We start from the raw sequence: 15497 nt of genomic DNA, 5'->3' as shown, positions 1-15497 counted from the left end.
AAGATGGAGGTCGTAAGAGGAGTGTGGTGTTTTATACTTAGTTTATTCTTCAATCAAAAGTTTGTTATTTTTAAATGGTGCCGGAGTGTACTGTTTATCTCAGGCAGTATTTAGAAGAAGAATCTGCCTGCGTTTTCTATGATCTTAGCAGAAGTAACTAAGATCCATGGCTGTTCTCACATATTCTGAGGAGTGAGGTAACTTCAGAGAGGGAATGGCGTGCAGGTTTTCCTGCAATAAGGTATGTGCAGTTAATATTTTTCTAGGGATGGAATTTGCTAGAAAATGCTGCTGATACCGAACTAATGTAAGTAAGCCTTAAATGCAGTGATAGCTACTGGTATCAGGCTTATTAATAGAGATGCATACTCTTATAAAAATTTAATATAAAACGTTTGCTGGCATGTTTAATCGTTTTTATATGTATTTGGTGATAAAATTTATTGGGGCCAAGTTTTTTTCCACATGGCTGGCTTGAATTTTGCCTAGTAACAGTTTCCTTAGGCTTTCCACTGTTGTAATATGAGTGGGAGGGGCCTTTTTTAGTGCTTTTCTGTGCAGATAAAAATACTGACAGAGACATTCAGTTTCCCTCTGCATGATCCAGGACATCTCTGGAGGGCTCAAAAGGCTTCAAAGTCGTTTTTGAGGGAGGTAAAAGCCACAGTAGAGCTGTGGCAGTTGTTGTGACTGTTTGAAAAAAAAAAACGTTTTTGTCTTTTATTATTCCATTTTGGGTATTAAGGGGTTAATCATCCATTTGCAAGTGGGTGCAATGCTCTGCTAACTTGTTACATACACTGTAAAAATTTTGTTAGTGTAACTGCCTTTTTTCACTGTTATTTCAAATTTTGACAAAATTTGTGTTTCTTAAAGGTGCAGTAACGTTTTTTATATTGCTTGTAAACTTGTTTAAAGTGTTTTCCAATCTTGCTAGTCTCATTGCTAGTCTGTTTAAACATGTCTGACACAGAGGAAACTACTTGTTCATTATGTTTGAAAGCCATGGTGGAGCCCCATAGGAGAATGTGTACTAAATGTATTGATTTCACCTTAAACAGTAAAGATCAGTCTTTAACTATAAAAGAAATATCACCAGAAGATTCTGACGAGGGGGAAGTTATGCCGACTAACTCTCCCCACGTGTCAGACCCTTCGCCTCCCGCTCAGGGGATGCACGCTAATATGGCGCCAATTACATCAGGGACGCCCATAGCGATTACCTTGCAGGACATGGCTGCAATCATGAATAATACCCTGTCAGAAGTATTATCCAGGTTGCCTGAATTAAGAGGCAAGCGCGATTGCTCTGGGGCTAGGAGAAATACAGAGCGCGCAGATGCTGTAAGGGCCATGTCTGATACTGCGTCACAATATGCAGATCATGAGGACGGAGAGCTTCAGTCTGTGGGTGACATCTCTGATTCGGGGAAACCTGATTCAGAGATTTCTAATTTTGAATTTAAGCTTGAGAACCTCCGTGTGTTGCTTGGGGAGGTATTAGCTGCTCTGAATGACTGTAACACAGTTGCAGTACCAGAGAAATTGTGTAGGCTGGATAAATACTATGCGGTACCGGTGTGTACTGATGTTTTTCCTATACCTAAAAGGCTTACAGAAATTATTAGCAAGGAGTGGGATAGACCGGGTGTGCCTTTTTCCCCTCCTCCTATATTTAGAAAAATGTTTCCAATAGACGCCACTACACAGGACTTATGGCAGACGGTCCCTAAGGTGGAGGGAGCAGTTTCTACTTTAGCAAAGCGTACTACTATCCCGGTTGAGGACAGTTGTGCTTTTTCAGATCCAATGGATAAAAAATTGGAGGGTTACCTTAAGAAAATGTTTATTCAACAAGGTTTTATTTTACAGCCCCTTGCATGCATTGCGCCTGTCACGGCCGCGGCGGCATTCTGGTTTGAGGCCCTGGAAGAGGCCATCCATACAGCTCCATTGACTGAAATTATTGACAAGCTTAGAACACTTAAGCTAGCTAACTCATTTGTTTCTGATGCCATTGACTAAACTAACGGCTAAGAATTCCGGATTCGCCATCCAAGCGCGTAGGGCGCTATGGCTTAAATCCTGGTCAGCTGACGTGACTTCGAAGTCTAAATTACTCAACATTCCTTTCAAGGGGCAGACCTTATTCGGGCCTGGTTTGAAGGAAATTATTGCTGACATTACTGGAGGTAAGGGTCACACCCTTCCTCAGGACAGGGCCAAAGCAAAGGCCAAACAGTCTAATTTTTGTGCCTTTCGAAATTTCAAGGCAGGTGCAGCATCAACTTCCTCCGCTTCAAAACAAGAGGGAACTTTTGCTCGATCTAAGCAGGCCTGGAAACCTAACCAGTCCTGGAACAAAGGCAAGCAGGCCAGAAAGCCTGCTGCTGCCTCTAAGACAGCATGAAGGAACGGCCCCCTATCCGGCGACGGATCTAGTAGGGGGCAGACTTTCTCTCTTCGCCCAGGCGTGGGCAAGAGATGTTCGGGATCCCTGGGCGTTGGAGATCATATCTCAGGGATATCTTCTGGACTTCAAAGCTTCCCCTCCACAAGGTAGATTTCATCTTTCAAGGCTATCTGCAAATCAGATAAAGAAAGAGGCATTCCTACGCTGTGTGCAAGACCTCCTAGTTATGGGAGTGATCCATCCAGTTCCGCGGACGGAACAAGGACAGGGTTTTTATTCGAATCTGTTTGTGGTTCCCAAAAAAGAGGGAACCTTCAGACCAATTTTGGATCTAAAGATCTTAAACAACTTCCTCAGAGTTCCATCTTTCAAAATGGAAACTATTCGGACCATCCTACCCATGATCCAAGAAGGTCAGTGCATGACCACAGTGGACTTAAAGGATGCCTACTTTCACATACCGATTCACAAAAATCATCATCGGTTTCTAAGGTTTGTCTTTCTAGACAGGCATTACCAATTTGTAGCTCTTCCCTTTGGGTTGGCTACAGCCCCGAGAATCTTTACAAAGGTTCTGGGCTCACTTCTGGCGGTTCTAAGACCGCGAGGCATAGCGGTAGCTCCGTATCTAGACGACATCCTGATACAGGCGTCAAGCTTTCAAGTTGCCAAGTCTCATACAGAGATAGTTCTGGCATTTCTGAGGTCGCACGGGTGGAAAGTGAACGAGGAAAAGAGTTCTCTATCCCCACTCACAAGAGTCTCCTTTTTAGGGACTCTTATAGATTCTGTAGAAATGAAAATTTACCTGACGGAGTCCAGGTTATCAAAACTTCTAAATGCTTGCCGTGTTCTTCACTGCATTCCGCGCCCTTCGTTGGCTCAGTGTATGGAGGTAATCGGCTTAATGGTAGCGGCAATGGACATAGTGCCATTTGCGCGCCTTCATCTCAGACCGCTGCAATTATGCATGCTGAGTCAGTGGAATGGGGATTACACAGATTTGTCCCCTCTGCTAAATCTGGATCAAGAGACCGGAGATTCTCTTCTCTGGTGGTTGTCTCGGGTACACCTGTCCAAGGGTATGACCTTTCGCAGACCAGATTGGACAATTGTAACAACAGATGCCAGCCTTCTAGGTTGGGGTGCAGTCTGGAATTCCCTGAAGGCACAGGGATCGTGGACTCAGGAGGAGAAACTCCTTCCAATAAATATTCTGGAGTTAAGAGCGATAATCAATGCTCTTCTGGCTTGGCCTCAGTTAGCAACACTGAGGTTCATCAGATTTCAGTCGGACAACATCACGACTGTGGCTTACATCAACCATCAAGGGGGAACCAGGAGTTCCCTAGCGATGTTAGAAGTCTCAAAAATAATTCGCTGGGCAGAGTACCACTCTTGCCACCTGTCAGCAATCAATATCCCAGGCGTGGAGAACTGGGAGGCGGATTTTCTAAGTCGTCAGACATTCCATCCGGGGGGTGGGAACTCCATCCGGAGGTGTTTGCTCAGTTGATTCATCGTTGGGGCAAACCAGAGTTGGATCTCATGGCGTCTCGCCAGAACGCCAAGCTTCCTTGTTAGGGATCCAGGTCCAGGGACCCAGAAGCGACGCTGATAGATGCTCTAGCAGCGCCTTGGTTCTTCAACCTGGCTTATGTGTTTCCACCGTTTCCTCTGCTCCCTCGACTGATTGCCAAAATCAAACGGGAGAGAGCATCGGTGATTCTGATAGCACCTGCGTGGCCACGCAGGACTTGGTATGCAGACCTAGTGGACATGTCATCCTTTCCACCATGGACTCTGCCTCTAAGACAGGACCTTCTGATACAAGGTCCTTTCAATCATCCAAATCTAATTTCTCTGAGACTGACTGCATGGAGATTGAACGTTTGATTCTATCAAAGCGTGGCTTCTCCGAGTCAGTCATTGATACTTTAATACAGGCACGAAAGCCTGTTACCAGGAAAATCTACCACAAGATATGGAGTAAATATCTTTATTGGTGTGAATCCAAGAATTACTCATGGAGTAAGGTTAGGATTCCTAGAATATTGTCTTTTCTCCAAGAGGGCTTGGACAAAGGATTATCAGCTAGTTCCTTAAAGGGACAAATTTCTGCTCTGTCTATTCTTTTGCACAAGCGTCTGGCAGAGGTTCCAGACGTCCAGGCATTTTGCCAGGCTTTGGTTAGAATTAAGCCTGTGTTTAAACCTGTTGCTCCCCCGTGGAGCTTAAACTTGGTTCTTAAAGTTCTTCAAGGAGTTCAGTTTGAACCCCTTCATTCCATTGATATTAAAATTTTATCTTGGAAAGTTCTGTTTTTGATGGCTATTTCCTCAGCTCGGAGAGTCTCTGAGCTGTCTGCCTTACAATGTGATTCTCCTTATCTGATTTTTCATGCAGATAAGGTAGTCCTGCGTACCAAACCTGGGTTTTTACCTAAGGTGGTTTCTAACAAGAATATCAATCAAGAGATTGTTGTTCCATCATTGTGTCCTAATCCTTCTTCAAAGATGGAACGTCTTTTACATAATCTGGACGTAGTCCGTGCCTTGAAGTTTTACTTACAAGCTACTAAAGATTTTCGTCAAACATCTACCCTGTTTGTCGTTTACTCTGGACAGAGGAGAGGTCAAAAAGCTTCGTCAACCTCTCTTTCCTTTTGGCTTCGGAGCAAAATACGCCTAGCCTATGAGACTGCTGGACAGCAGCCCCCTGAAAGGATTACAGCTCATTCCACTAGAGTTGTGGCTTCCACCTGGGCCTTTAAAAATGAGGCCTCTGTTGAACAGATTTGCAAGGCCGCGACTTGGTCTTCGCTTCACACTTTTTCCAAATTTTCCAAATTTGATACTTTTGCTTCTTCGGAGGCTGTTTTTGGGAGAAAGGTTCTTCAGGCAGTGGTTCCTTCCACTTAATCCTGCCTTGTCCCTCCCATCATCCGTGTACTTTAGCTTTGGTATTGGTATCCCATAAGTAATGGATGATCCGTGGACTGGATACACTTAACAAGAGAAAACATAATTTATGCTTACCTGATAAATTTATTTCTCTTGTAGTGTATCCAGTCCACGGCCCGCCCTGTCCTTTTAAGGCAGGTCTAAATTTTAATTAAACTACAGTCACCACTGCACCCTATGGTTTCTCCTTTCTCTGTTTGTTTTCGGTCGAATTACTGGATATGGCAGTGAGGGGAGGAGCTATATAGCAGCTCTGCTGTGGGTGATCCTCTTGCAACTTCCTGTTGGGAAGCAGAATATCCCATAAGTAATGGATGATCCATGGACTGGATACACTACAAGAGAAATAAATTTATCAGGTAAGCATAAATTATGTTTTTTTGCCTCAGGACAAAAAATCTAAAGGTAAATATAGGGCTGCTAATCGTTTTCGTTCCTTTCGTCAGAATAAGGAACAAAAGCCTGACCCTTCCCCTAAAGGAACGGTTTCTGTTTGGAAACCATCTCCAGTCTGGAATAAATCCAAGCCTTTTAGAAAGCCAAAGCCAGCTCCCAAGTCCACATGAAGGTGCGGCCTTCATTCCAGCTCAGCTGGTAGGGGGCAGGTTACGATTTTTCAAAGACATTTGGATCAATTCGATTCACAGTCTTTGGATTCAGAACATTGTTTCACAAGGGTACAGAATAGGTTTCAAGGTAAGGCCGCCTGCGAGAAGATTTTTTCTCTCTCGCTTTCCAATAAACCCAGTGAAGGCTCAGGCATTTCTGAAATGTGTTTCAGATCTAGAATTGGCTGGAGTAATTGTGCCAGTTCCAGTTCTGGAACAGGGTCTGGGGTTTTACTCAAATCTATTCATTGTACCAAAGAAGTAGAATTCCGTCAGACCAGTTCTGGATCTAAAAATATTGAATCGTTATGTAAGGATACCAACATTCAAAATGGTAACTATAAGGACTATTCTGCTTTTTGTTCAGCAATGGCATTATATGTCTACAATAGATTTACAGGATGCATATCTTCATATTCCGATTCATCCAGATCATTTTCAGTTTCTGAGATTCTCTTTTCTGGACAAGCATTACCAGTTTGTGGCCCTGCCGTTTGGCCTAGTGACAGCTCCAAGGATCTTTTCAAAGGTTCTCGGTGCCCTTCTATCTGTAATCAGAGAACAGGGTATTGTGGTATTTCCTTATTTGGACGATATCTTGGTACTTGCTCAGTCTTCACATTCTGCAGAATCTCATACGAATCGACTTGTGTCGTTTCTTCAAAAACATGGTTGGAGGATCAATTTACCAAAGAGTTCATTGATTCCTCAGACAAAAGTAACCTTTTTAGGCTTCCAAATAGATTCAGTGTTCATGACCTTGTCTCTAACAGAAAAGAGACGTCTGAAATTGGTTTCAGCTTGTCGAAACCTTCAGTCTCAATCATTCCCTTCGGTAGCTTTATGCATGGAAATTCTAGGTCTCATGACTGCTGCATCGGACACGATCCCCTTTGCTCGTTTTCACATGCGACCTCTTCAGCTTTGTATGCTGAACCAGTGGTGCAGGGATTATACAAAGATATCACAATTGATATCCTTAAATCCGAATATACGACACTCTCTGACATGGTGGACAGATCACCATCGTTTAGTCCAAGGGGCTTCTTTTGTTCTTCCAACCTGGACTGTGATCTCAACAGATGCGAGTCTAACAGGTTGGGGAGTTGTATGGGGATCTCTGACAGCGCAGGGGGTTTGGGAATCTCAGGAGGCAAGATTACCAATCAACATTTTGGAACTCCGTGCGATTTTCAGAGCTCTTCAGTTCTGGCCTCTTCTGAAGAGAGAATCGTTCATTTGTTTTCAGACGGACAATGTCACAACCGTCGCATATGTCAATCATCAAGGGGGGACTCACAGTCCTCAGGCTATGAAAGAAGTATCTCGGATACTTGTATGGGCGGAATCTAGCTCTTGTCTAATCTCTGTGGTTCACATCCCAGGTGTAGACAATTGGGAAGCGGATTATCTCAGTTGCCAGACGTTACATCCGGGCGAATGGTCTCTTCACCCAGAGGTATTTCTTCAGATTGTTCAAATCTGGGGATTTCCAGAAATAGATCTGATGGCTTCTCATCTAAACAAGAAACTTCCCAGGTATCTGTCCAGATCCAGGGATCCTCAGGCGGAGGCAGTGGACGCGTTGTCGCTTCCCTGGAATTATCATCCTGCCTATATCTTTCCGCCTCTAGTTCTTCTTCCAAGAGTGATTTCCAAAATTCTAAAGGAACATTCGTTTGTACTGCTGGTGGCTCCAGCATGGCCTCACAGGTTTTGGTATGCGGATCTTGTTCGGATGGCTACTTGCCAACCTTGGACTCTTCCGTTAAGACCAGACCTTCTATCTCAAGGCCCTTTTTTCCATCAGGATCTCAAATCATTAATTTTGAAGGTATGGAGATTCAACGCTTGATTCTTAGTCATAGAGGTTTCTCTGACTCAGTAATTAATACTATGTTACAGGCTCGTAAATCTGTGTCTAGGAAGATTTATTATCGAGTCTGGAAGACTTACATTTCTTGGTGTTGTTCTCATAAATTTTCCTGGCATTCTTTTAGAATTCCTAGAATTTTACAGTTTCTTCAGGATGGTTTGGATAAAGGTTTGTCTGCAAGTTCCTTGAAAGGACAAATTTCTGCTCTTTCTGTTCTTTTTCATAGAAAGATTGCTAATCTTCCTGATATTCATTGTTTTGTACAGGCTTTGGCTCGTGTAAAACCTTTATTAAGTCAATTTCTCCTCCTTGGAGTCTTAATTTGGTTCTGAGGGCTTTACAAGCTCCTCTGTTTGAACCTATGCATTCTCTGGATATTAAATTATTTTCTTGGAAAGTTCTGTTCCTTTTCGCCATCTCTTCTGCTAGAAGAGTTTCTGAGTTATCTGCTCTTTCTTGTGAATCTCCTTTTCTGATTTTTCATCAGGATAAGGCGGTGTTGCGGACTTCATTTAAATTTTGACCTAAGGTTGTGAATTCTAACAACATTAGTAGAGAAATTGTTGTTCCTTCATTATGTCCTAATCCTAAGAATTCTCTGGAGAAATATTTACATTCGTTGGATGTAGTAAGAGCTTTAAAATATTATGTTGAAGCTACTAAAGATTTTAGAAAGACCTCTAGTCTATTTGTTATCTTTTCTGGTTCCAGGAAAGGTCAGAAGGCCTCCGCCATTTCTTTGGCGTCTTGGTTGAAGTCTTTGATTCATCATGCTTATGTTGAGTCGGGTAAAACTCTGCCTCAAAGGATTACAGCTCATTCTACTAGGTCAGTTTCTACTTCCTGGGCGTTTAGGAATGAAGCTTCTGTTGATCAGATTTGCAAAGCAGCAACTTGGTCTTCTTTGCATACTTTTACTAAATTCTACCATTTTGATGTGTTTTCCTCTTCTGAAGCAGTTTTTGGTAGAAAAGTACTTCATGCAGCTGTTTCAGTTTGATTCTTCTGCTTATAATTTCAGTTTTTTTCATTATTAAGATTAAAACTTTTGTTTTGAGTTGTGGATTATTTATCAGCGGAATTGGCTGTATTTATTTTATCCCTCCCTCTCTAGTGACTCTTGCGTGGAAGTTCCACATCTTGGGTATTTATTATCCCATACGTCACTAGCTCATGGACTCTTGCTAATTACATGAAAGAAAACATAATTTATGTAAGAACTTACCTGATAAATTAATTTCTTTCATATTAGCAAGAGTCCATGAGGCCCACCCCTTTTTGTGGTGGTTATGATTTTTTTGTATAAAGCACAATTATTCCAGTTCCTTATTTGATGCTTTCGCTCCTTTCTTATCACCCCACTTCTTGGCTATTCGTTAAACTGAATTGTGGGTGTGGTGAGGGGTGTATTTATAGGCATTTTGAGGTTTGGGAAACTTTGCCCCTCCTGGTAGGAATGTATATCCCATACGTCACTAGCTCCTGGACTCTTGCTAATATGAAAGAAATGAATTTATCAGGTAAGTTATGTTTTTTCCGGTTTTGATGTTTTTTCAATCCGGTTTTGCCATTAAGGGATTAATTGTTTATTTGCATAGTTGTGCAAAGTTACTAAGGCTGTAAGATACTACTGTAAAAATTTTACTGGGTTTTTTTACACTGTTTTGCAGAACTTATGCATTTTTTTTTTCTCTTAAAGGCACAGTACCGTTTTATTTCTAAGTGTTATTTACTTTGATTACAGTGTTTTCCAAGCTTGCTTGTTACATTACTAGCCTGTTTAACATGTCTGACACCAAGGAAAATCCTTGTTCAATATGTTTGGAAGCCATTGTGGAACCCCCTCTTAGAATGTGTCCCAAATGTACTGATATGTCTATAAATTATAAAGAACATATATTAGAACTTAAAAATAGAGCAATAGATGATTCTCAGTCAGAAGTAAATGAGGGTTCGCCATCTAGCTCTCCCCAATTGTCACAACCAGTAACGCCCACACAAGTGACGCCAAGTACCTCTAGTGCGTCACATTCATTTACTTTACAAGACATGGCCACAGTTATGAATACAACCCTCACTGAGGTTTTATCCAAACTGCCTGGTTTACAAGGAAAGCGGGACAGCTCTGGGTTAAGGAAAGATGCTGAGCCGTCTCACGCTTTAGTAGCCATTTCTGATATGCCCTCTCAATGCTCTGAAGGGGCGAGGTATTTGTTATCTGAGGGAGAAATTTCTGATTCAGGAAAGACGCTTCCTCAGACAGATTCTGATATGACGGCCTTTAAATTTAAGCTTGAACACCTCCGCTTATTGCTTAGGGAGGTATTAGCAACTCTAGATGACTGTGACCCTATAGTGGTCCCAGAGAAATTGTGTAAAATGGATAGATACTTAGAGGTTCCTGTTTACACTGATGTTTTTCCAGTCCCTAAGAGGATTGTCAATATTATTGCTAAGGAGTGGGATAGACCAGGTATTCCGTTCACTCCCCCTCCTGTTTTTAAGAAAATCTTTCCCATATTTGATACCATAAGAGACTCATGGCAGACAGTTCCTAAGGTGGAGGGAGCTATTTCTACTCTAAGCATACAACTATACCTACTGAGGACAGTTGTGCTTTTAAAGATCCTATGGAAAAAAAATTAGAGGGTCTCCTGAAGAAAATTTTTGTTCATCAAGGTTTTTCTCTCCAACCTATTGCGTGCATTGTTCTTGTAACGACTGCAGCTGCTTTCTGTTTGAGGCTCTAGAAGAGGCTCTTCAAATGGAGACTCCATTAGAGGAAATTATGAACAGAATTAAGGCACTTAAGTTGGCTAATTCTTTTATTACAGATGCCGCTTTTCAACTGTCTAAATTAGCGGCAAAGAATTCAGGTTTTGCCATTTTAGCACGCAGGGCGTTATGGCTTAAGTCCTGGTCTGCTGATGTGTCATCTAAATCTAAACTTTTGAACATTCCTTTCAAAGGTAAGACGCTATTCGGGCCTGAACTGAAGGAGATTGTTTCAGACATTACTGGAGGGAAAGGTCATGCCCTCCCTCAGGATAGATCAAATAAGATGAGGGCCAAACAAAATAATTTTTGTTCCTTTTGGAACTTTAAGAGTGGTCCCGCTTCAGCTTCCTCTGCTACAAAGCAAGAGGGGAATTTTGCCCAATCCAAGTCAGTCTGGAGACCTAACCAGGCTTGGAACAAGGGTAAACAGGCCAAGAAGCCTTCAGCTGCCTCTAAGACAGCATGAAGGGGTAGCCCCCGATCCGAGACCGGATCTAGTAGGGGGCAGACTCTCTCTCTTCGCTCAGGCTTGGGCGAGAGATGTTCAGGATCCCTGGGCTTTAGAAATTGTGTCCCAGGGATATCTTCTGGAATTCAAGGGCTCCCTTCCAAGGGGGAGATTTCACATTTCTCGATTGTCTGTAAACCAGACAAAGAGAGAGGCGTTCTTACGCTGTGTAGAAGACCTACATACCATGGGGGTGATTCGCCCAGTCCCAAAGGAGGAACAGGGGCTAGGGTTTTATTCAAACCTGTTTGTGGTTCCCAAGAAAGAGGGAACTTTCAGACCAATCTTGGATCTCAAAATTCTAAACAAGTTCCTCAAAGTTCCATCATTCAAGATGGAGACTATTCGGACTATTCTACCTCTGATCCAGGAGGGTCAATATATGACTACCGTGGACTTAAAGGATGCGTATCTACACATCCCTATTCACAGAGATCATCATCAATTCCTCAGATTCGCCTTTCTAAACAGGCATTACCAGTTTGTGGCCCTTCCTTTAGGGTTGGCCACGGCTCCCAGAATTTTCACAAAAGTTCTAGGGTCCCTTCCGGCGGTTCTACGACCACGGGGCATAGCAGTGGCGCCTTATCTAGACGACATCTTAATTCAGGCGTCGACTTTCCAGCTAGCCAAGTCTCACACAGACATCGTGTTGGCTTTTCTGACATTTCACGGGTGGAAGGTGAACATAAAAAAAGAGTTCTCTCTTCCCTCTTACAAGAGTTTCCTTCCTAGGGACTCTGATAGACTCGGTAGAAATTAAAATATTTCTGACGGAGGTCAGAAAGTTAAAACTCTTATCCACTTGCCAAGCTCTTCATTCCATTCCTCGGCCATCAGTGGCTCAGTGTATGGAGGTAATGGGACTCATGGTAGCGGCAATCGACATCGTTCCTTTTGCCCGTCTACATCTCAGACCACTGCAACTATGCATGCTCAAACAGTGTTATGGAGATTATGCAGATTTGTCTCCTCAACTGCATCTGGACCAGGAGACCAGAGATTCTCTTCTCTGGTGGTTGTCTCAGGACCACCTGTCTCAGGGAATGTGCTTCCGCAGGCCAGAGTGGCTCATTGTAACAACAGGTGCCAGCCTGCTAGGCTGGGGTGCAGTCTGGAACTCCCTGAAAGCACAGGGCTTATGGTCTCGGGAGGAAGCTCTCCTCCCAATAAACATTTTAGAACTGAGAGCGATTTTCAATGCGCTTCAAGCGTGGCCTCAGCTTGCTGCGGCCAAATTCATCAGGTTTCAGTCGGACAACATCACGACTGTAGCTTATATCAATCATCAGGGAGGAACAAGGAGTTCTCTAGCGATGATGGAGGTAACCAAAATAATCCGGTAGGCAGAGGATCACTCTTGCCATCTCTCAGCAATCCACATCCCAGGAGTAGAGAACTGAGAGGCGGATTTTCTAAGTCGTCAGACTCTTCATCCGGAGGAGTGGGAACTCCATCCGGAGGTATTCGCCCACTGATTCAGCTATGGGGCACACTAGAATTGGATCTGATGGCGTCTCGTCAGAATGCCAAACTTCCTCGTTACGGGTCCAGGTCCCGGGATCCCAAGGCGATACTGATAGATGCTCTTGCAGTGCCTTGGTCCTTCAATCTGGCTTATGTATTTCCACCATTTCCTCTCCTCCCACGTCTGGTTGCCAGAATCAAGCAGGAGAGAGCTTCGTTAATTCTGATAGCTCCTTCGTGGCCACGCAGGACTTGGTATGCAGACCTAGTGGACATGTCCTCGGTTCTACTGTGGACTCTGCCAATGAGTCGGGACCTTCTAATTCAAGGGCCGTTCACGCATCCAAATCTAATTTCTCTGCTTGGAGATTGAACGCCTGATTCTATCAAAGCGTGGTTTCTCTGAATCGGTCATTGATACCCTGATTCAGGCTAGAAAGCCTGTCACCAGGAAGATTTATCATAAGATTTGGTGCAAATATCTTTATTGGTGTGAATCCAAAGGTTACTCGTGGAGTAAGATTGGGATTCCTAGAATATTGTCTTTTCTCCAAGATGGTTTGGAGAAGGGATTATCTGCTAGTTCCCTTAAAGGTCAAATATCTGCTTTGTCTATTCTACTTCACAAACGTCTGGCAGATGTCCCAGACGTTAAAGCATTTAGTCAGGCTTTGGTCAGAATCAAGCCTGTATTTAAACCTGTTGCTCCGCCATGGAGCCTAAGCTTAGTTCTTAAAGTTCTTCAAGGGGTTCCGTTTGAACCTATGCATTCCATAGATATTAAGCTTCTATCTTGGAAAGTTTTGTTTTTAGTAGCTATCTCTGCGGCTCGAAGAGTTTCTGAGCTATCTGCTTTACAATGTGATTCCCCTTACCTTGTTTTCCATGCAGATAAGGTGGTTTTACGTTCCAAACCTGGGTTTCTTCCTAAGGTTGTTTCTAATAAGAATATCAATCAAGAGATTGTGGTTCCTTCTTTGTGTCCTAATTCTTCATCTAAGAAGGAAGGTCTGTTACACAATCTTGATGTGGTTCGTGCTTTAAAATTCTACTTACAAGCAACTAAAGATTTCCGTCAAACATCTTCTTTGTTTGTTGTTTATTCTGGTAAACGGAGAGGTCAAAGGGCTACGGCTACCTCTCTTTCCTTTTGGCTGAAAAGCATAATCCGTTTGGCCTATGAGACTGTTGGACACCAGCCTCCTGAAAGGATTACTGCTCATTCTACTAGAGCTGTGGCTTCCACATGGGCTTTTAAAAATGAGGCTTCTGTTGAACAGATTTGTAAGGCGGCGACTTGGTCTTCGCTTCATACTTTTTCTAAATTTTAAAAATTCGATACTTTTTGCTTCTTCTGAGGCTATTTTTGGGAGAAAGGTTCTACAAGCAGTGGTGCCTTTCGTTTAAGGTCCCTGTCTTGTCCCTCCCTTCATCTGTGTCCTAAAGCTTTGGTATTGGTATCCCACAAGTAAGGATGAATCCGTGGACTCGATACATCACAAGAGAAATAAATTTATCAGGTAAGCATAAATTATGTTTTTGCTTCATAGTTGTATTGTCAAAAAATGTTCTAGGAAAAACTAACACTTATTTAGTGGCATACTCGTATATGCTGGGCATCCCTTGTCTACCAGCATTCAGACACTGAGTCAGCTCAGAGGGCAAGCAGTATTATGTCATTGGTGTCGTACACGTTACTGCCATCATCTAAGCAGACTATGTGTGTTGATGTTGCTGCACTGGGACTAGCAGCATATGTCCATATGCCAAAATTGGGATACTTTTTTACTAAAACATTTTTACCAATACAAGTATAGTGCAAAAATGTTTCAGTTCAAAACTGTAATGCACTTTTCAGTTTTGACTTTTACATCTCATTAATAGCGTTATTTGAATTTGAAGGGACAGTAAAGTCAGACATTCATGATTTAGACCATTTTAAACAACTTTCCAATTTACTTCTATTATTTAATTTGCTTCTTTCTCTTGTTATCCTTTGCTGAAAAGTTTATCAAGGTAAGCTCAGGGGCAGCAAAAAAACCTAGGTTCTAGCTGCTGATTGGTGGATATATATATATACTGATTGTCATTGGCTCACCCATGTGTTCAGTTAGAAACCAGTAGTGCACTCTCCTGCTCCTTCAACAAATGATACCAAGAGAATGAAGCACATTTGATAATAGAAGTAAACTAGAAAGTTGATTAAAATTGTATGTTCTACCTAAATCATGAAAGAAAAGCTTTGGGTTTCATGTCCCTTTTAATCTTTACAAGTGTGTTTCTGGCTACTAGTATATACCTTTTTATTGTTATGTCTGTGTGTATCTGCTTTTGTATTTCATATTGCCAGAACCTCAATAGCAAACATTTGTAGGCATTACTTATCTCATGAGGGTATTTTGTATTATTTCTGCTCACCATGCTGCTTCTATTTGTTTCAGGCGAGTTGCCTGCATTGCTATGGAGAAAACAAAGCAGGAACAACAAGCTAGTTGTACTTGGTTTGGGAAGAAGAAAAAGCAGTATAAAGACAAATATTTGGCAAAGCACAATGCAGGTATGAAAAAAAGTTTTGAATGTATAGATGTAAATAAAAAGTAAGTATGCTATAAATGTAGCTGAAAATATCAGACCACTTGACTTTGGTTAATGTTTGTCCTCCTCATGACATTCTTTTCACTTACGAGTTCACATCTCTGATTTGACCTTTAAAGGTTCTCTTTATATGTCAAATGTTTTATAACACTTGGTGTAGCAGTTGAAATGTATTTTCCTAAAGCCATTGCTTCTGCCTTAATAAGCTTTTAAAAATAAACAATTTAATAGCACTGTGAAGGGACAGGAAACCCAAATTTGTTATTTAATGATTCAGATAGAACATGCA

General features: G+C 42.2%; 1 protein-coding gene across 1 annotated transcript in view; it reads left to right on the top strand.

The window, feature by feature from the left end:
- The window catches only part of CASK (calcium/calmodulin dependent serine protein kinase), a gene marked incomplete in the record, with an annotated part of 883427 nt that overhangs the window by 731044 nt on the left and 136886 nt on the right, over nt 1-15497 (top strand). Inside the window, 1 exon segment of the mRNA XM_053706489.1 lies at nt 15055-15170. Within this exon segment, the coding sequence (XP_053562464.1) occupies nt 15055-15170 (116 nt within the window).

Source organism: Bombina bombina, chromosome 3 (genome assembly GCF_027579735.1).
Source record: "Bombina bombina isolate aBomBom1 chromosome 3, aBomBom1.pri, whole genome shotgun sequence".
Taxonomy (NCBI): Eukaryota; Metazoa; Chordata; class Amphibia; order Anura; family Bombinatoridae; genus Bombina; species Bombina bombina.
The sequence above is the reverse complement of the archived record's forward strand: the minus strand, read 5'-3'. Positions and strand labels throughout refer to the sequence as shown.